Genomic DNA, 22,966 nt, shown 5'->3' with positions numbered 1-22,966 from the left:
TTGTAATGCATTGAGGTTGAGTTATTAACAAATAAAATAAAATAAATGAAGTCTCTGTTTTTCATACATCTTTAAGATGGGAAGATGACGAGAAGTTGCTTGATTTACTGGTAGAGTGTTTGGAGTAATTTTGCTCCTAAAAGATATACTTTCTTGTGCCCCAATTTTTTGGCAAGAAAATGAAGGAAAAACTCTCAAATATGTTTTCCTCCACCCAACTTCTATCTTTTGTAGATGATTGTGTTAACAGAAAGAGACTGATTTCAGTACTGAATTCTGGCAGCTATATTTAATCAAAGAAAAGTGTTATGTTCATCATTATCAGCTATTAGGCTAAAAATGAACTACATATATATACAGAACATGAAATAAAGAACATATCTATGTGCCTGCAATTCTTAATGTCCATGGATTGGATTAGGGTCCTAACCTACCAAATTAAATGAAGTCTGCAGTTTCTTTTGCTGAGCATCATTTGTAGTCCCCTTTTATGGGAACATTACAACATTTGGTTTTGGGACTTTGTTTTTCTGTGTTTATATTTCCTGGATTCCTTCTCTCCAAATAAAGTAGTCCCCGGTCTCATTTAGAATCCAGATGAGTTTGGCTAATCAAATTATAATGAGTTAATAACAACATGGTGTTAACTCAAAGAATTACACCATCTGTGAACATCTAAGACAGAATCACAAAATACTTTCGCTCCTGGAATAAATTTTCAATGCTTGCTTTATATGTTGCAAGCAGTCAAATACATGTTGAGACATGCCCCACCAGGTACACATACAGACGAATATGCATGGATGCCCTGCTTTCAATGGTTGCTTGAAGACATGGAATTGCACTTATCAGCCAAGATTGTGAATGTGCAAGCATCTCTATTGTTTTGATCCAAACATATGAATATGGTTTATTGGGTTATTCAGGCATCATTACTGTTCAACTCACGAGGCCTTAGTTCCAACTACTTGGTTTCAGCTATAAGATTATTTTCTTCAACCATTAAACCTTACAAGTACGAATATCATGAGTATGGTTCAGTGAAAACTCTAACCATTAGTTTTGACCTGGAGCGTATAAGCCACATTAAACGGAGTACTTAAGGAAATGTTGGAAATGATACAGAGGGAATATTTCTTAGGCAAGCAATCTGCCATGATATCATTTAATTAGCAAATTTAAATAAGGGAGATGCAGTAGGTGCCCATTACATAGGGAACATTGATGTTGTGGACACCTTGGAGCGAAGAGACTAGCAGAGTCCAATTTGATTAAGAAAGGTTTCCTGTCAGCTACTGTCCTTGCATTGTGGAATGGTGATGGCATTAGGTTGCTGATTTATTTTAAACAGAAATGGTTCGCTGGCGCTCCTGTGCCAGCTGATGGTCAAACCAGTGGGGCAATATGTTGGTGATTTGCACATTGCACGTGCGCTGATTTCAAATCCTTGATAACCCCTACCCTGCATACGTTCACCAATGATCCGAAGTCACGCCTAGATCCATTCCCCATGTGAATTTGCCACCCATTTATATGAATCCAGAGTCATACAAAATCATGCTATTTTCACAATGGATCAGGGTTTCGTATCTGAGATTGAACCATCAGATTTTCAGTATTCATATAGAATTTGGTTCTCGGTCGAATGGATTTAGAAAGACAAGTAGTATTTCTAAGAATCATAGGATATGGATTAGAAGAAAGGGCTTGATAAATGTGGATCCATCATCGAGCCAAATCATATGGCCATTTCCCTTGGTTGCTCAAATTTTGTTGGGACAAATTCAAGATTCAGGTCCAATTAAGTCTGACCCTTCTCTTCGCTACAAACTGGGTGGTACTCTAACAATTGAGTATATTTCAAAACAAAGTGCTTCTTTTCAAATGGACATCATCAAAACAATATGATAAATCAAGTTTAATAATCATGTATTCCAATTATTATTAAAATTCAGTTCAAGAACTAAATATGGTTGCTATAATAATTTCTTGAGTTCCAATTCCCAATAGCACACTAGTTGCTCCATACAAGCCACATAGAAGTTCTTGTCAATCACATTTGACCACAAAGTGTACATATTTTTATCTTGTGCTATGCAAGGATGGTTTAGAGCTGGGAAAATGGATAACCAGAAAAAAATACTCACTTTCCTATTAACACATTTTATAGAGCCCAAGTCTGTAATGAACCCAGTTTAATAACTGAAAAGGCTTCTGATCACATTTCTTAGATCAGAAGCTTCTTGATGGCATCCTGCCTTTCCCACGGCAATGTTTAGGGGTTGAACATGGTTTGCTGAAAGAGAATAGGAGACATCCCTAGGGAAAGTTACCTTGAGTTGTTTTTAAGATTTCAACTGGCCTCTTTCACTGCTTGTCACAGGACAAGCAATCACTGGTTTGTCACTTCACATGCTCAGAAGGAGCAAAATTGTAGGGTCCGTAATAAAATTATTTGTTTGCGGAAATAAGAGTATTAATTTTAAACAACCTACACATTATAGGCTGTTGAATGCCTCTCATCCATCTTAGCACCCCAATTCAGTGATATTCTATAAGAAGTCCTGTTTCTTGACAATTTAACATTTTGTGGCATGAAGTATTGCTAGCTTTATTCTAATTGATCTTATTAAACAAGAATAAGATAATAATGCATCTCTTTCATTTTTTACTAGGCAGCTTGTTTGATTCACAGCTTCTGTAGCGTTTTTATCTTATACAGCAACCAAATGAAACAGATAATAATGTTTAATGAAATCAGAAGAACATAAATGGTTCAAAACTAAACAAAAAACTTGCTGCGTAAATAGAAATATCTTACCACATCATAACCTATAAATAAAATTGAAGAACACATATGCTTCAAAACAAAACTTAACACTAAAAGTTGCAATAGGAATTCCTTTGCCGTATTAACTCAAAACAAGGTGATATGGCCAAAACAACAAAAATAAAAATGCACCAGCCGGGAATCGAACCCGGGTCTGTACCGTGGCAGGGTACTATTCTACCACTAGACCACTGGTGCTTGATGTTTCCATCTGCTCATCAAATATCATTACAAAAGTGAGAACTTATTATTTTGTGAAAAAATTAAAGAGGGTAAAAAAATTTAGAAAAAGCCTAAAAAATATTTTAGTCCTATATTTGTAAATGGTTTAATTCCAGAATGCAAAAAGCTCCATAAAAGTGTGCCTAGAACAACCTATTTGGCTTAGTAGATCAGTGAGATTTATTATCACTTTTGTTTGGGCCGTTAAAACAACACAAGTCATAAGAAGGTGTTAAGAAATATATACTAATTTAAGAGATAAATAATAAATTTTAGGTTTCCCTTCAAAACAATATCAGAAAGAGGGTAACCACTTAAAAGTATGGTAAGGATAGAATCCAGAAGTTTTAGGATAGGTAGGACAGAATTCGTTTTTTCTATTTGCAGAATATAAATAATTATTAGAATAAGTTGCGTAAGTAAGATATAATATAAAGAATGTAGTTTTAGTAATTAGAAGACAAAACAAGGGAATAGAAAAGATAGGGAAAATAGATACTAACTATTGACAATTTTAGTAATCTTTTTGAGGGGGAGGGGATTTAGCATGACACATTCAATAAATGCTTGTCACTTAAAAGGAACTTCTTCTCAGACAGAAATAAGGCCAGCATACTTTATAGCACAAAATGTTGGATAATCAAGAAAAAAAACGATCTATAGAACTCCATTGAAAATTTGGATGTCAAGTTGGATGAGTGGCAAGATGACAACTAGTAGAATTAGAGCCCATATTTCTTGTACCTACCAAAGAAATGAGTATCACCAGGGATAATGACTTAAGAATATTTCCCAACAAAAAGCCATAGAAACCAGGTCCCTCTTGGATACGCTTTCATTATATCTCTTCCTCATAAAGCTTCTAATACATGCAAAGCAGATTCATACAGATGCTCAATCAGAAATGTTACTAGTCATACACCCAATAGATGATACAACTATGATTTATTGTCCATATGACTCAAGTTTCACCTGGAAAAGTTTCAGCAAAACCTCTTAATAGACAAACTGAACATATTTTTTTCCATCCAGTTAACTCCAACTACTGAAGAACAACTCCTAGAGAATCTGATCCATATTTCAATGTGACCAAGAGAAGTAAATGCCATTTATAAATTAACGAAAGTAACTAGTCCCCTGCTCATGACAGGCTCATTCAGCACCAGGCATTCCACTATGAATTCAAGTTCCAATTGAATGACACAACTATCATTCAGAATATATTCCAAAACTTCCCATTTATAATTCATTCTCTTTAATGTAAATAAAAGTAAATCCTATAACGTAAAATTTTACTGCTCTGACCAACAATAAGGAATCCACCTTTATAATTTCCATCCAGTCAACATACCATCTGGTAACTCAATACTTAATTCATTCATTCATTTATTCGGAAGCAGGAGATTTCACACTCCATCATCCATCATTCTATACAATCACAAATAGCAGTAATTTGCAACAACACCAGCAAGAAAATGTACAATAAATAAGTAGGGAACATACCTTACAGTTGGCAAGAAGTGGAAGATGGACAAGGATTTGAAAAAGGCTCCGTATGACCACCACTACAATGAACTTCAACATTCCTACATTCAAAGTCTTATTTGCTGAAAGCCTGAAACACAACCCAGAAATCAATAAGACCACAACAGAGTGAAAATGGAAGAATTCAAAGAAAGAAAAAGCTCCAATTATTAATAAGAGCCTTCATTAGCAATTTATGCTGTTTTTAGTTGGCAGCTTATTGCATGAGCTCCAGTATGGTAATGGTTAGCTGAGGATAAGCAAGTGGTATGCCTTGAAAGCTTCTGCAGTCTGATCGTTGATAACAGGAACCCAAAAAACTAAAGTTAGCACCAAGGTTTAAAGGATGAGAATGGGAATGTCCCACCACATTGACTGATTGTTGAGAAACCTACAAAAAGAATGAACCAGTATGGTAATGGTTAGCTGAGGATAAGCAAGTGGTATGCCTTGAAAGCTTCTGCAGTCTGATCGTTGATAACAAGAACCCAAAAAACTAAAGTTAGCACCAAGGTTTAAAGGATGAGAATGGGAATGTCCCACCACATTGACTGATTGTTGAGAAACCTACAAAAAGAATGCACCAGCCGGGAATCGAACCCGGGTCTGTACCGTGGCAGGGTACTATTCTACCACTAGACCACTGGTGCCTGACGGTTCAATTTTCTAAAATTTATCTATTTATTTATAAAAAGGAATGCATCTTGGATTAGAGGAACGATTGACATACTTTGTTTTCGCGGATGGTTGGATTCTAGAATTCAAAAACCTCCACGAATATGTGTGTTTAAGGTAACGATTTTAGCTTGGATGGAGTGAGAATTTTATTATTATTTTTATTTGAAAATCAAAGTGAAACAAAGTTTAAGTAAGGGTTAGGAGAAAAGCTATTAAGCTTTTAAGTTATTTTCCTTTGATGTTATGATATGATATTGCTATAAGAATTCAGCCAAAAAAACTTTTTTTTTTTTTTTTTTGTATCATGTTAAGACTCGACCTAGTCAATTCATACTAATGCAACTCAAGGACAAACAACACAAGTTCTTAAAACAAAACTAGGAGCATGCAATAAATCATTTTCCAACTTAAATTATTTCATACACAATACAAGAAACCAAGACTTGCAAATATTATTTTTAGGAACCAAAGATCTTTAATAATTGTCTAAGTTTTGGAGACACAACCCATGTTCTCTCACTTATCTTAACACTTTATTTAGGCTTGTAACTTCTCCTTAGGTGTTGCTGGGTGATCCATGCATCTCTGCAGTATAATCCCATGTTTGTTGGTGAAGAGATATAATATCTTCATGCATTATTCACTTTAATAACAATTGACACATGTTAATCATAAGTTCATGCCTCATTGTCATGCCTTATTTAAAATCAAAAGTTGCTAAGCATCATAACCTAGTTGGTCAAAAGAAGTTACTCAATGTCACAATCTTGAAGTTGTTGGGTGTCATAATGAAATAAGACGATAAAAGTTGTTATGTGTCGTAATGTAATTAGTATTTCGAGGAGGTTGAGAATTGTCGAGGTTTCACCACATGGTTGATTAAAGAAGGTTTTGCACTTGATTGCTAAGAATGGGGTGAAACATGATTGGTTGGTTCAATGGCAACCATTCATTAGTCCGCATGTTGCATTAACATTGGTTGGAGTTCATGGTACCATTTGATTGGTTAGATGAGAAGGTTATTACAAGGATGAGATGTTAATGCATCATTCACCAGTGGAGGAGGTGCCAAACATTATAAATAAAGTACTAATCTCATTTGTAACAACCAATATGAAACTTGAAGGACTCTTTTAGTGAGCAATAAAATTCCTTTCTTTTCAATGCTTTTGTTTCCCCATTCATTGTTGCCAAAGTACTAGGTTTTGCTCAACTTAGCTAGTTTACTAGCGAGTTTAGGCTAACTTAATCTTTTAAGGAGGCTTTGAGAGTGACTAAGTGTCACATTGAAGCTTAAAGCTTTCAAGGTCCATGACATTATGCCTCGACCAATCAGCCTCATATGTCTTGATATGCTCCCCTTCCTTGAGTTTACATCCTTGTATCTACATGCATGCACTCACATGTTCATGGGGGTGTCTTTTCAGGTTAACCTTTACTTAACATTAGAGCCTTTCATCTTTTGTAGGGTCTCATGACCTTGGTCATACCCAAGGCTCACATGTAAGTAAGGATTGGTCAAGTGTAGGCCATGCACCAAGTTGCTTGAATTGCACCTTGTCTTTGTCAAATAGCCCACACTTGGCTTGTGTCATGTTTATGCTCATAGCCTTGTATCTATTCTCCTATGCCTTATCCAAGTGGTTGGACGTTTTAGTATGTGCAAGCCTTATAAATGGTGTTCGACACTTGTTTGTGAAGAGGTTTGGTATGTCTTAGGTGTGCCCATGCCATGCCTCAACCTACCCCTTAGGTTGCCCCAAGTATGATTGTCACCTCTTTTTTAAAGAGCATTTTAATTCATTTTCAATTTTTAAAAAGGTGATATCAAGAATCCTTTCAAGGTGCAATGAATTTTATCTAATTATAGAACTATTTCTTAAAATAAAAAAATAAAAAAATAAAAAAAAATACAAAACAAAAACCCATCATTTAAAAAATTCTTTACCTTCAATATAAGGGCTCATCAAAGTACCACCATCTAACAGTTGCCATGTCAAGCCCACATGAGTATGTCATCATATGCTGTCATTGTTGCACATCCAGCCTCCAACATGTGTTGGCAATGTTGTGTGCTTGCAGTAGTGCGGCTTATGGCGCACAGCCCTGTTACACCCATACTACTCAACCCCTGGTCCAATCCCTTATGACTTACCACAACCAAGTTTCCATTTTGGAAGTCCCAACTTTTGCCTTGAGTTTTCTAAGGAACAACACCTTGCTTGAGTTTGGGCATGCGACAATTCACAAACCTTGGGCTATGTGGTGCAAGGTACCATCACACATGCTCATGTCGCACCCTTCAATGGATAAAGTGCTAATACTACTAGAGATGAAATGATGACATAAAATGGACAAAATTTTGTAAAGTTTGAAGAGCAACCGGGAAAGTTTGGATGTAGATGGGCTGGAGCTTCTGGCAAGCATGGAGTGTGGATCATTAGGTGACCAGCAACTTGTAAAGCAAAATCTCATTCTTATACGGTTTTATATCTATCTTTCCACACTCATTAGTCATACCGTGGCAGCTTGAAAAATAAGATGTACAATTAAAACCGTTGCAATAATTTCAACATTGCCCAATTAATTATTATCCGCAAATACGTCCTGAGGAGCTTAAACAGGGCCCATCCCGCTTTTCGTACAGGCAGTTAAGCCCAGGTCTGACCAGGCCCACAACTAAAACCCAGTAGCCAAGCCAAGGTTCAGTTCAGAAAACGGCGTCGTTTGGAGCATGACCACAATATCTAACCAACATCCTCTCGTCCTCCATGAATTTCCCCTGCAACCCTACACGCACGAAAGAAAATGTCCATAATGTCCCTTTCCATTCCAATACCTCTTCGAAACCTCTCCTTCTCTAGGGTTTTAACCGGACCAGACAACGCCTTCCTTGAAACAAAACTGTCTCAGCTCTCGCTCGGCACTGCACAATTTCCAGCCAAAACGACGTTGATTCGCATGGGTGGGGGTCCGAGAACCTACCCTGGAGGAGTATCGAAATGGCAATGGAAGCGCATGCAAGCAAAAAAGGCCAAACAACTACTCAAGGCTCGGCTGTGCCGCGAGCGCCAGGTGTACGAGATGAGGAAGAGAGCGGAGCTGAAAGCGGCAGTGTCAGAGCTGGAGAGGCCCTGGGAGGTTGTGGAGAGAGCACCCACGTTGTTATCGGTGAGTGCCGACGAGCAATTGAAGGTATTGGCTGACCGCTTTCAGAGACCTGATGGGTTCGATTTGTGGTCCGAAAAGGACGGACCCCAATTGTTCGATAAGGCGGATGGGGTGCCATCAGCGAGGTTTTTTCCCAAAGGGGTTGTGCACAGCATCAAGCCGTACGAAGCTAGGGAAATGGCAAAGGAAAGGGATGGGTTCAGAAAACAAGTTGATTTGAAGAATTCGATGGATGAGGAAGGGAATTCGTATAGCGGAAAAAGCGGGAATGGTACTTACGGGAAATCTAGGAAGCGGAGGACTAGGAAGAGAATTGGGTCTACTGCCAATTCTTCCAATTTTGATTTTGATGGCGGCCAGGGGCCCACTATTGCTCAGAGATTGGAATATTCAGATTCTGAATTTTATGATATGAGTTTGCAGCAGGATGGGAGTTATGGATTTGAAGCCAAGTCCTCGTAATGTTACTTGAAATTCGGGGCTAAAGATGTAACTGGAGTCGATTCATTCTAGTCTTGGTGGCAATTGAAAAGAATGGGATGTGGAATGGCAGAAGCTTTTTAATGAAACTTCGTTGTGGTAATAACCATTACTCTCCCAGTGTGCATTTGTGGGTATATATTCATATCATATGTTTCAAACTTCTTGCAAGTAAATTGTATGTAGAGTCCTGACTCGTAATGTGCTGAAGTTGTCGTATAGAAATTCAAATATTAGCAGAAAGATTAGTCTGCTGTGAGCTTTGAGCTATGCCAAAACACCTGAAAACATAAATTATGCATATATTTATTCTATTGGGTTATGTTTGGTTCTTGGTAAATGCTAGGGAAAGGAAAAAAAATACTAAGAAAAATCATTTTCTTTAGTTTGGATGATATGAAAAATATGATGGAAAAAAAAAGGGAAAGAAAATGCTAAAGATAATATTAAAATATTTTCTATACCACTTTACTTAAAAATTAGTGAGGAAAATACGAGAGGATGGGAGGAAAGCTTGAGGAAAAATTTATCCAGCTCAATCCTTTTCTTCATCTAAGAATCCTGTCATCGGCACTCCTCTTCTCTACTTCTATCTATAGCTTCCCACCACCATCAACCCTTTCAACAGCCACCACCATGACTCCAGCCACCTTCCAAAGCCTCTGAAAAGTTACCCTCTACGAGTACACAAGTTCTCATGGATGAAATGTTTTCTTCAAATCCAACTAATGTGCTCAAATCCATGTCTTTAAATCAGGTATGAGTTGAGCTCTTTTCTCTTAACGTCACACCTTGATGTTTTAGTCCATAGAATTGTTGCTGCTTTATGTTTGGTGCCACTGTGATGTGCATCTAACCCCTCCCAATCACCCTACCTTCATTAAAACCATTTTTGTGCTAACTTCTTGTTGTTTTGCCTCTTGAGATATGGTTTGATTTGGTTATTGGACATCAATTTCTTTTAATGATTGATTATTGTAAGATAATCGTTGTTTTTCTGATCTTGAGATAAGGTTTGGCTGTTGAGCATTTTTTATTTATTTATTTATTTTGATATTATCTATATATTTGAATAGCAGATTTTCCAAATTTTTGGTTCTTGGGTGTGAGGACTTTAGTTTAAAAAATGCTCTGTTCCAAGGTATAAACAGAAAATAAGCAGGAATGCAGAGCCACTGAAGAAGAGCCATTGAAACCTTGGATTGCATTGAAGAAGAACATAAAGAACATTAAGTATCTATCTTCTTGGTTGATGTGAGTTTCAACCAGGAATATGTGGATGTGGATGTTGGAGCATGAAGCTATTGTTCAAATATTGGTAGTTAGTTCAAGAAGCAGTACTTGAAACAGAATAAGACTTTTGAAATTTATGCAATCGAGGCTGACAAGACTTTCAGCGAAGTGCATAAACTCAACAATGGTTAAGTCTTATGCTTTATGCAGCTTGAGTGTAGAATGAGATATTGTTCTTTGAGATGACCAGAGACAGCTTGGGTGTAGAATGAGACATTGTTCTTAGAGATTACCAGCGACCTAGGTAAGAAAGTTCAGAAAAGAAGCAGGGGAATGGGAAGGATTCAACCCAGGCAATTGTGGGCTGGTTATACTGCTGCTGTAGATAAGATTCAATGAATTGATTTTGCTAATTGGTTGAAAAGTACAATTTCGGACAGAGATTTTTTCATGATGAAGATGGATGTGGAAGGCACTGAATTCTTTTTGATTCCGAGGTTGATAGAGACGAGAAATTTGTTTTAATTGATGAGATTTTCCTTGAATGTCACTACAAAAGATTGCAAAGATGCTACCCTGTTCAGAGGTAGTTCCAAGTTTCAAAAGACTTATGGCCAATGCTCGACCTATTTTCTTCTCTTAATTAGAAAAGCTGGAGTTCTTGTGCATCAAATGGTGGTGATGGACTGATGGGTAAGGGTCAATGTTCATGTTACATTCTTTAATTTTGTTCCTCTATAAATTTGGTTTATTTTTAGGTGAAGATATTTTTTTTTCCTGTTTCTCTGCTGTTTTCATTTGTTACACTTACAAAAGAAAATTCAATCACATTTTTTTGGAACTGATTCAATTCTATAGTTTGCTTCAATCATTTTTTACTCCTTTCCTTGCCTTGCTTGAGCAATCTTAATTGACCACCAAAGAATACAAGGGATAAAAACAGGTTTGCAGTACTTTTGGTCTAAAAAAAGTTGCCTTGGTTCTGTATGGATGTGGTTGTAGTGAGGCGTTAGCATCTAGAATTTAAGTAGGTGATTGGGTTTTAGTGGTTGGATAGTTGGCTTAAACAAGAGAGCTTCTCAAGACTCAGGATGTCTCTTCGGTTGGGGCCTGGGATATAATTGAATAGATAGAGAGATAGGACTTGTGTTTGGGTTAAAATTTTAGGGAACCTTGAATGGTGTTTGTTTGCCAACAAAGAAAAAGATTCAGAGCTTCAATCTTTCATTAGGTGTTAACTTAAATTCTTTTTCAAACATTTTGATTTCACGTATAGATAATGAATATGATGAATTTTATTTAGTAAATATGGGTGAGTTGGATCACCTAATTTTTTTAAAAACTCATTTCAATTGTAAACTAATTTTACAAATATTTTTATTATATTAGTTAGGAAATATAGATATTATAGATTATTTTTTATGTTGATTTTATTTTGCTTCCATTTTTCCTCTAAACCCCAAACAAGGGAAAATGAATTCCTTGTCTTTTCTTTTTGCTTTAACTTTTCCATGGACAAACAACAAAGGAAAATTATTTTTATTCTTTCTTTTCCATTTTCTTTCTTTTCACTTTTCCTTTCTATTTTCTTTTCTTAATGTTTTCGGGAACAAACACAGAAATGGAATTATTCTCTAGGATCCAAGAACTAAATAATGAATTCTTAAACTTGAGATTGAAGGTGACTAAAAAATAGTAATATATTGTTACAATAAAAAGAGTAACATTTCTTGTTCTATTATGATATTAATGGAGGATATTTGAAAGTTAATTTAGGCTATGTTTGGTTCTCGGAAAATGTAAAGAAAAGAAAATAGAGAGGAAAAGTAAAAGGAAAGAAAAAGTGAAGGAAAATAAAAAATAGAGTTAAAGATGATAAATTATTTTTATTTACTAGTTCAAATTCATTTTATTTATTTTAACTCATCAATATAAAGATTAAATAATTTAAAAATATATAAGTTTCTAACTAACTTTAATTATATTTAATTTTCTTTGGAATGTTTTATAAGACAACCAAATATGTGAAAATCATTTTCTTTCATATTTTTTTTCTTTCATTTGTACTTTTCGAGAACCAAACATAACCTTAGAATCTAAATATTTATAATTATCGTAACATTTATAGAGAAGCAAACAATATAACAAATTGTTTAGTTAAAAAATGTATTTGTAATATAAAATCTATCATTTGGAGGTTATATTTTCTTAAAGATGTTATAAAGTTTGGTTTTAAAGGTTATTATGACTTATATTTCAACCAAATTTGTAGTTACTCTATTTCATACTTTTCTTCCAAAAAAAAACAAAGGGTTATAATTGGTAATTTGATTTCTCGTTGCCTTTTCAAAAATACAACCGAAGAAGAAGTTTGTTGAGAGCGGGCTTAGAATCCCCTTGTCCTTAGATATGCTACTGCATGTGAATGAAAGATATTAGGCAAGTAACGAGGAATTGGTCGTTGGGAGTCAGAACAATGATGCCTGCAGCGAAAAACTGTTGATAACCCTAGCTTTGACTGCAACCCTTGAATATATCATAGATGTCCAATTCACTGGATGCTCAACCCCCGTGACCACTGGTCCATCCCCAAGTCCTTTTAAGTTTTTGTCCTCATGCAACACCTCTCTGTGGTCAGAGAATCTCTTTCAACCCATTTACACCATGTACTCTGTTATGGCTCAGGTGAAGGCAATCATATCTACCAGCACTAAGAGGAAAATCCTTTTGTTTTCTATATGTGAGGAGCATGAGTCAACCTTTGCAAGCCCGCTATCCTCCAAATTTGATCCATTAAGATGGGTGGTTTAGTGGGCCGTTGCACCCATCTTCTTCAACGTTGAACCTACTCCTCACGCATCTTGGTGGATTGCTCTTTTTGTGTACCTTTTATTATGGAGTTAAGATTGAACTTCCTGTGTCAAATGGAGAACAGGAGGAATAACATATAGCTCTTTTTTTGTAATTACAATTTTAGGCATTGACTTCGTAGGTAATGATTACACATGCCACTCTTTTTCTTCATTCGGGTGTGTATCTTATCTTGAGCAAATTAGCATGCACAAAGAGAGTTCAAATCAACCAAGCAACTAATGAAGAGTGAAAGATTCCCCTGTTCTCCTGGGGGACTCCTTTTCTAATCACTTCCTGCTAGATTGATCATTAGTAGTAGAAATACAGCCGGTTTTGATGTTTTTATACTAGAATTTATGATTTCTATCTGGTCAGTGACTCAGTGGTCGCTTTAAAATTTATATACTATTATTCCATGAGGTCCATTGGCATTTTTATGCCCTTCCACTGGACCAATCCTTACTCTGTCAAATTGGACGGACTTGAATATCAGAAGGTGCGTGTAATCATTAAATTATCCTTCCTCGATGGTCGGAGGCTAAAGCCCTCAAATTGCATAGTTGTGATGCTGCTGCTGCGTCCCATGTGTGATATCTTTTGGTCTAAAAATGGGACAACTGCACTATGCTTAATACCTTGATTGAGAGCTCAAGATTACCAACTGATCCACTAGTTGTCCAATACCGGTTTTTTAATGGAGAAAAACATTAGTGGTCACTTAGAACTCTCACAGGTTTGAGGTTTCTAATTCACCTATAGTGCAAGGAATGATGATGATTAAGGGTTGATGCATAGCACTGCCGCTACTAGGCCAATCTCCACTCTCCACTCTCCACTCTCCACTACCACCATTGCACCATTGCTTTTAGACTCTGCACGTGGATGCAGAGAGGCAAATTTAGCTGGGAAATGGTGATCACTGGACCCTGTTGAGAGAGAGAGAGAGAGGCTATTCGAGTTACAAATTAAGAAATGATAATAATAATAATGTTGTTGCTATTTTTACTGTAGAAGCAGTGCCTTTCCGTGTTGGAATGAGTCTTGGATTGGGAGGAAGGGAAATCAAGGGAGAGATCATGTATTTTGCATTGCCAAACCTGTTGGACAACTAGCAAATGATGATGCCCTTGAGGAAACTAGTGGTGTGGACGGAATGAGTAAAGCCAGCAAAATGGACACGTTGAATTTCCAGGATGAGAGGATGCTTTATAGGCATAATTGATGTGTGATACACCTAGTCCTATACTATTTAGGAATTATGGGCCATTATCAAAAGTAGGTGTCACAAACTCACAGCAATAGTGGGTGTAATGTAATAGCATGCACATAAAGCGCAATCGTGTTTATCCTTTCGGCAAATTGAGTGGCTGAACTAAGCCAAGCTTTGAAACAATTCACTACCATCAAAAGCTTCTCCTCATTACAAAAAGAAGCAGCTCGCTGAATCATAAGATGGGGTGCCAACTCGATTTCTGTCGGCCAAGCCTACCATCATGACTATTCTGTTTGACGCAACCTATCGCACAAGATTCATCTGTTAAACACTCTTCTCATTCGTTGTCATGGACTTGTCACATGTATGGCATGTGAAGTTAGGCACACACTGATTAAGATTTAAGAGCCATTCCAAATGACTTTATCATTCTGCTTCATTTAAATCGGAAACCTAATTCACAAGCCCCACAAATTCCACGACTCTGGCACGCAAAAACTGTCAGCACCGAGCTTTTCATCACTGTAATTACTAATTTGGCGGAATTCAACCACTTAAAAGGGAAAAGGATCAAAAAGAGAACACCGCCTCAACAAACTCATCCTATATTTATGTCAACTTTCAAGTGCAAGTTACATAAGTGAAAATGTGAATCTCAATAATGAACTACACCTAGAGGGGGGTGAATAGGTGTTGTAGAACAATTTTAAAATTCTCCCAACAAAGATGACCTAACCTTAGACTATCTTTATGTCAATAAATTTTTTCTTCTAATAACTTTTCAACAAAGCAAAACATCCACAACATCCACAAGCAATAATGTATGCATCAACACTCTCCCAACAATTTATAAATGCAAAACACATGCAAATGCTTCAACACTCCTCAAAAATAAACCAAAATATAGAGTGAGAGAAAGAGACAATGAACACCAGATTTTTAACGTGGAAAACCTCCGAAGAGATCAAAAACCACGGGCCTATCACCGATTGAAAACTCCACTATGAAGAATAAAAACTGAGTACAAGGTTTTACCTAGCTCAAGCCAACCAATCCTTCCCGGAATACTTGACTAGTTCCTTCATTTTCAGCTTCTCCTTTTGGAGCATACTTGGAGTCCGCACCAAGCTCAATCTCGGCCTCTTCTTGAATCCACACAAGAAGAAAATGGGTTTTTGCACAACCCAAATAGAATGAGAGATTTAGATGTGAATTAAGGAATGAATCAACCCATTTATTGCTCAAGAAAATCCATTGAAAACTAGTTTTGAAAACATTAAGAGAAGTGGATTTTCTTTGCAATCAAAAACACCAACTTAGGAAAGCAAAAATGAGAAAAATGAAGAACACTTGGAGTGTGGCTGCTCTCCCACGTTTTCAGCAGTCTCTCTCACCAGAAAATGAGAGAAGATTGGTTTTTAGAGTGTAAAAAGAAACCCTTAATCTAATGGCTGAGATTTGATCAAAAAAACATTAGTTGGATAGATCCACCCCTACACCTGGATAGATCCAGAAACAGAGGAATGAAAGCCTTGCACCAAAAACAATTTTTCCCAACTTTCTAACACATTTAAAGATTAAAAACCGGGTTAATTCACACCCAATCACTCCACACTCGACTACATACCTCAGCCTCTTAGCAAAGTCTTAGTCTTCAAAGTCAAGTAGTCCGAATAGGAATAGGAAAGCCGAGTTAGAGGACACTTAGGAATTTTGTCCGGAATTGCCAACTTAGCTAAAACACTCACAATCTCCCCCTTTGGCAATTCTGGGACAAAACCCTTTACAACACGAATGAGTACAAGTAAGTAAGCCCCACCCAACTCTCATACAAGGCCCCTCACTCACTCATAACCACAACCTAGGTACTACAATACCTGCAAATAAATCTCAAGAAAAGCATTAGTAGCACCTGTACATATTCCAAGGCACTTCCACAAGATTTGAATAAATTAACACAGATATCCACATACATCCACAAAGATCATTTGCCTAAAAATAGTCAATACGCATTCATGAGTCAAAATAACCATGTCCAATATCCACAAATACAAAACAAAATGATCATGATCAACATATCAAATATCCAAAGCACAAAACACAATGTCATGATCAACAACATGTCAAGTGTACAGTCTCCCCCTTTTTGTCCCAGAATGAGACAAAGAGTTGTCCAAAATAAGCCATGTACATAAGTCAATCAAAATGAACATGATAAGCAAAGTACACAAGACAAAGAGCTGTCCAAAAAAAATAATAACTAGCTGCTACTTGGCTAAGAGAGATGCTTATGGACAAGATCTTCAAGAGCATGCAGCTGATCCATGTTACAAAGCATTTGTCCATCAATTAGAGAGAAGCCTCTCTCCATGTAAGATTGGAGTTGAGAAATCTGCTCAGACAATAAGGTGGATTGAGCAGAAATCTTCTCATCCAAAGCATCAAACCTAGCACAAAGTTGAGCTAGGACACTGGAATCTACATCTGAATCAGCATCACTTTCACCAAATTTTCTCTTGGCTCTACTATGGCACACCTTCTTCTTAAGACCAAGAGCACCTTTAATCTGTGCTTGACGTCGATTCCAAGAAGAGGTATCAATGGGACCCATTGGCACAAGAAAAGGAGAATTTACAGGAAATACAACTCCAGCCCTTTGGCAGATTTGTGTGATTAAAATGCCAAAGGGAAGAACCTCCTTCGTAGACACTGTAGGATCACCTCGAAAAATCATCTCATCTAAAATGCAAGATGCGAGATTGATGGGTTCCCGATGAAGGATACGAGACAAGAGAATGCAACCATTCTTACAAATGTTTGCCCGATGAGAGGAGGGATAAACTGAGAATGATAGAAAAGTAGCTAACACCCAAGCAGGACGAGATAGACTACCAGTGTGCACCCTTGAGCCTAGCTGACCTCGGACCTCTCCCCATAAGTCAATAGACACTCTATCCAACAGGTCAGAGGTGATTTCCAAATCACTCACAGAGGGTGCCTGAACCAACGGGATGCCTAAGACTTCAGCAATTATCTTAGGGGTGACTTTAACAACAATTCCAAAAAGACTTGACTGGAGGTAGGACTGATCCAAGTCATGCTCAATAATGTTTGAATAAAACATTCGGACAATAGGAGCACAAGCAGACCCAGTGAAGTTTGCTAAAGGAAGCCATCCTAGTTCTACAAACAGGTCCGGAATTGGTGTGTCGAGAAAAGATTCTAAATGAAGTTGTCTCTCAAGAACAAGAGACCTCTGACGATAAACCTTAGTGTACTGGTCTCTACACAATTTTGCCGGGAAAGCATTGAAGGGAATCCCGTCAATGGAAGTTTTGGTAGGAGCCTTGGGATACTGGGAGGCTGGATAGAAGGAATAATGGGTAAATTTTCATCTCGAGCACCTTTTGAGGTTCTAGAGGATGACCCTTTAACAGGGGCTTTACTCTTACGACCTTTTGGAGGCATATTTCCCAAATAATCCACCCAAATAGCCTATTGTGAGACAATCTCACACAAAAACTACCCAACAACACCAATGGAAGAAAAACCAACCTGTACACACGAGAAAAAGCTGTGACGACCAAAGCTGTGACGACCAGGGCTACCAGATCAGCAATCCTTTGACAGGGAAGATATCAGATCAGTGATACCACAAGAAAAGCTGGAACGAATGCCGACTAACGAAAATGGAAATGCAGTCCAGCGACAACCAGGCGACAAACAGAGAAGAACAAAATGAGACGAGACGAGCTAACAGCACACCGAAACGCCGACAGCAGACAGAAATAAGAAGGAGAGCTGTTCACGGGGAAGATTTCCGGTGACAACGGCCGGATCGAACCAAACGACGGCGAATAGCAGAGACGAAGGGTTCTCCTCTGGAACGAAAAACCCCTAGGGCTTGGAAAGAAATAAGACGATAACCAGATTTGGGGTTTTTGACATTTCATTTTTTTTTTTTTTTAACTTTTAATTACCAAAATGCCCCTCATCCATTTAACACATGAGTATAACCATTTGGGGACACAATTGGAAAATTTCACACAAAACAAATAAAAAATGTTTAGAGATTTTGAGTTTTTTTTTTTTTTTATTATTATAAAAAAAATGACGAAAATACCCCTGATGCATTAAACCAAAGGAGTTGAACCAGATGAGGGCAAAAATGGAATTTGACACAAATGCATAAGTGGTATCGATCTTGGTGGATCGATCCACTCTTCGTTCAAGAGCTCTCGGTGAAGGAACAAAATTGTGCAACTGCAGGAAATTTTTCACAAAAAATTTCTAAGTGTTGGAGTCAAGTGGTATCGATCTTGGTGGATCGATCCACACATCGTTCAAGGGCTCTCGGTCACATGACTGTGCACACAGTGGATCGATCCACACAATCAGCAGATCGATCGACACCCTACTGAAAAATGACTTAGGCAAAAAATTTACAACAAAAACACAAGAAAACCAACAAGCTTTCCAAACATTGAAAATTTGATTCACCATAGCTAAGATTCAATAGGATGACATACTTATCTTTCAATCAATGAGTTAGAATTGATTCATATTGAACAAGAATGCTACCAAGAGCTTAACTTTAGACACAATTAATAAACATAAAGATTGAAGAACCTTCCAAATTTATTAAATGAATAGGTAAAAAACAAATGATTATCAACATTCTAACAAGTATGTTTAAGCTCAAAGAAGACTTACTCATGACGCCATAAAATAGTGAGTATGTTAATTTCTTTCCACTTATAAACCTATATCCACCCATAAAGCAAAAAATCATTTTCAAGACACACTTCCTTCCTAGAGAAATTCAAGATAATATTCCAAGAAGTCAATTTGCACCTCTCTTGGCCGGATTTCTGTTTAACACGGCTTATTCACATCCCAAAAAAAATTCATACAACATTTGTTTTTCACATTGAGCATTGAAATGATTTCACAAACATGAGCTTCACTCTTAGGATCATTTTTTTTTTTTTTTTTAATTTGAGGATCACTAAGGTGGCCTTTACAACATAACAACATACGGGATGTCCCACTCTTGCAATGGAGGCTTTTTAACTCTTGAAACATTGCCAAGGAGCCATAACCATTCTGGGAAACTTAATATTTTTCTTTTCTTCCTTTTTTTTTTTTTTTTTTTTAATTTCAAAGAGAGGGCAAACAATCAAGGAAGAATAATCTTAAACACTCAAGGATATTCTGAATGACTTTACTCACTTTTTAATGCTCATTAGATAAACATAAGTTTGCATTTAGACTATAAAGAACATTACTCACAATTTATGTAATCACAAGGTTCAACCATGAGCTGTTACTCACTTAAAAGAAATGAAGCTAACCTTTTGAGGTTTATCTAATCAAATCAAAATAGCAAGGATTCAATATCATGTTACCAATCAAGCCATTGAGATAAAAACATCTTGAAGCTTTCAAGATCATTAAGAGTCAATTTAACTCTTAAACAAAAGTGTAAGCATGTCACTCTCATGAACTCAACAAATGTTGAAATTTATGAAAAATGAAGAAAGGATTGAATCAAAACAACAGGACATCAACTTGATTAAAGTTAGGAACATAGGAAGACAACTAGGACTCAAGGATATGCAAGAAGGTGTCCTAGACAGGTCCTAGAGAAAGTCAATTGATTGTGCATAAACCTATGGACTTTCTAAGTGATTCAAACCTAGACACATCCAAAGGTTTAGTAAGAATATCAGCAATTTGACCCTCAGTTGGAACATATTCCAATGACACAACTTTGTCTTCAACTAAGTCACGAATGAAGTGATGTCTAATGTCAATGTGTTTTGTTCTAGAGTGCAGAACAGGGTTCTTGGAGATGTTGATTGCACTAGTATTGTCACAAAACACTACCATGGTTCCTTGATCAATCCCATAGTCTCTCAACATTTGCTTGATCCACAAAAGCTGGGAACAACAACTACCGGCAGCAATGTATTCCGCTTCAGCTGTGGAAAGCGAAACAGAGTTTTGCTTCTTACTCATCCAAGCAACCAAACAATTTCCAATATAGAAACAACCACCTGAAGTGCTTTTCCTATCATCCACATTTCCAGCCCAATCGGCATCAGTGTAGCAAGCTACATCAGAATGAGTGTCAAATGGATACCAAAGACCCAGCTCTAAAGTACCAGCAATGTACCTAATGATACGCTTAAGAGCTATGAGATGAGATTCCTTAGGACATGCCTGATACCTAGCACACACTCCAACACTAAAAGCTATGTCCGGTCTACTAGCAGTGAGGTACAAGAGGCTACCAATCATGCTTCTATACAATGTTTCCTCTACCCTTTCCCGGATTCATCCTTACTTAGCTTTAGGTTGGTTGGCATTGGTGTCCTAAAATGTTTAGTTGACTCAAGCCCAAACTTTTTGACAAGTTCCCTTGCATACTTGGATTGGGATAGGAAAATCCATCCTTGAGTTGTTTCACTTGGAAACCAAGAAATAGGTCAATTCTCCTACCATGCTCATCTCAAACTCACTTTTCATCTCTTTGGCAAAATCTAAAGCGCACTCACTGGAGGTAGAGCCAAACACAATGTCATCCACATAGATTTGTGCTACCAAGAACACTTCATCATTTCTTCTAATGAACAATGTTCGATCAGCTCCCCTCTCATGAATCCTTTCTTAAGAAGATAGGATGTGAGTCTTTCATGCCAAGCTCTAGGAGCTTGCTTTAAACCATAGAGAGCTTTTCTAAGTCTATAGACATGATTTGGATACTTAGGGTCTTGAAACCCTTTGGGTTGCTCCACATACACTTCTTCATTAAGGATCCCATTTAGAAAGGCACTCTTGACATCCATTTGAAACAATTTAAATTTCCATACACAAGCTACAGCTAAGAGTATTCGAATGGATTCAAGTCTTGCAACTGGAGCAAAGGTTTCATCAAAATCAATTCCCTCATTTGCTTGAACCCTGAGCAACTAACCTAGCTTTATTTCTCACAATCACACCATTTTCATCCATCTTATTTTTGAAAATCCATTTTGTTCCAATGACATTCACATCTTTTGGTCTAGGCACTAAGAACCAAACATCATTTCTAGAAAATTGATTTAGCTCTTCATGAAGAGCATCTACCCAAGCTTCATCATTCAAGGCTTCTTCAACATTTTTTGGTTCAATTTGGGAGGTATAGCAAACATAACTTACCTCATTTAGCTTGGATTGTCTCCTTGTTACCATGCTATCCTCATAGTTCCCAATCACATTGCTCAAAGGATGGTTCTTAGGTACCCTTGACTTATTTTTCTTTGATGGCTCAATTCTCCCCCTATCTCCTTTCTTTCCTTGCTCATCTTTCTTTTCTTCATCTTCACTTAACTTTCATCTTCAGATTTTTCTTCAATCACTTCAATATCTTTTGACACATCAATTCTATCATCATCACACTCTCTTGACCTTGATCCTATATCATCCACAATCACATTGATTGATTCCACCATACATTTTGAACTCAAAATGTATACTCTATATGCCCGACTTTTGGAGGAATATCCTAAGAATATCCCTTCTTCACTCTTGGATTCAAACTTTCCAAGATTTTCATGATCTTTCAAGACATAGCATCTACTTCCAAACACCCTAAAGTATTTCACACTGGGTTTTTTACCTTTCCACAGCTCATAACAAGTCTTCCTAGTATGAGGACGCATGTGAGTTCTATGGAAGTATAGCAAGCGGTGTGATGGCTTCAGCCCAAAAATGTGTAGGAGTTCATGCTGATTTAGCATTGTTCGGGCCATTTCTTGAAGGACACGATTTTTTCTCTCAACTACCCCATTTTGTTGAGGTGTTCTAGGAGCGGAAAACTCATGTTTGATTCCTAGAGAATGACAAAATTCAAGAAAATTTGAATTGTCAAATTCTCTCCCCCTATCACTCCTAATTCTTTCAATGGGATGCCCTTTTTCATTTTGAATTTTCAAACCAATGTCCTTGAAATTTATGAATGCCTCACTCTTATCTCTTAGGAATGCAACCCATGCATACCTAGAATAGTCATCAACCATCACCAAAATGTATTTCTTGCCCCCTAAACTCTCAGTTCTCATTGGTCCCATGAGGTCCATATGTAAGAGTTCTAAAGGTTTAGAGGTCAAAATTTCATCAACTCTCTTATGTGTACTCCTTGTTTGTTTTCCCTTTTGACAAGGACCACAAATAGGATTAGAGGGTTTTCCAAGCTTAGGAATCCCTTTGATGACTTCATTATTTGCAACCTTCATCAAGTCACGGTAGTTTAAATGACCCAACCTACGGTGCCACAAATCGATTGATTCAATTTTTGAACTACCACACACAGAGAAGAAGCAAAAGAGGTAGAAGAATTTTGACAACAGCATAGCAATTATCAGAAGTTCTCAAACCAGTCATCACACAATTTCCATTCACATCAAACACTTTACATAAATTTTGTGAAAATTGAACATTGAACTTCTTGTACATATTTGACTAATGCTAATCAAGTTAGCTTTCAATCCTTCCACATACAAAACCTCTTCAAGGTTAGGATCCCGGGAGCCACAAATTGTGCCTTTCCCTTCACACTAGCAACATTGCCATCACCAAAAGTCACATTTCCTCCATCAAATTCAGTGAAAATTAGTGAAGAATGATCTATTACCTGTCATATGACGTGAACAACCACTATCAAAATACCATGAGTGTAACTCACTAGCTCTAAGTGCAGTGTGAACAACAAGGCAATT

General features: G+C 37.1%; 1 protein-coding gene and 2 non-coding genes across 3 annotated transcripts; 1 reads left to right on the top strand and 2 right to left on the bottom strand.

Annotated features, from left to right (window-relative positions):
* Nucleotides 1–2,957: 2,957 nt before the first annotated feature.
* Nucleotides 2,958–3,028, bottom strand: TRNAG-GCC. The gene has a single exon. It is a non-coding gene; the product is annotated as a tRNA-Gly (tRNA).
* Nucleotides 3,029–5,155: 2,127 nt separating this feature from the next.
* Nucleotides 5,156–5,226, bottom strand: TRNAG-GCC. The gene has a single exon. It is a non-coding gene; the product is annotated as a tRNA-Gly (tRNA).
* A 2,778-nt stretch (nt 5,227–8,004) lies between these two features.
* LOC117919828 lies at nt 8,005–9,227 on the top strand. The gene has a single exon (XM_034837090.1). It carries the CDS (start codon nt 8,063–8,065, stop codon nt 8,885–8,887), a length of 825 nt encoding a protein of 274 aa, XP_034692981.1. The 5' UTR covers nt 8,005–8,062; the 3' UTR covers nt 8,888–9,227.
* Nucleotides 9,228–22,966: the final 13,739 nt, after the last annotated feature.

This window comes from Vitis riparia, chromosome 8 (genome assembly GCF_004353265.1).
Source record: "Vitis riparia cultivar Riparia Gloire de Montpellier isolate 1030 chromosome 8, EGFV_Vit.rip_1.0, whole genome shotgun sequence".
Taxonomy (NCBI): domain Eukaryota; kingdom Viridiplantae; phylum Streptophyta; class Magnoliopsida; order Vitales; family Vitaceae; genus Vitis; species Vitis riparia.
The sequence above is the reverse complement of the archived record's forward strand: the minus strand, read 5'-3'. Positions and strand labels throughout refer to the sequence as shown.

Coding starts and splice junctions, on each gene's coding strand:
- LOC117919828 (XM_034837090.1), top strand. CDS start 8,063: ATGTCCATAATGTCCCTTTCCATTCCAATACCTCTTCGAAACCTCTCC.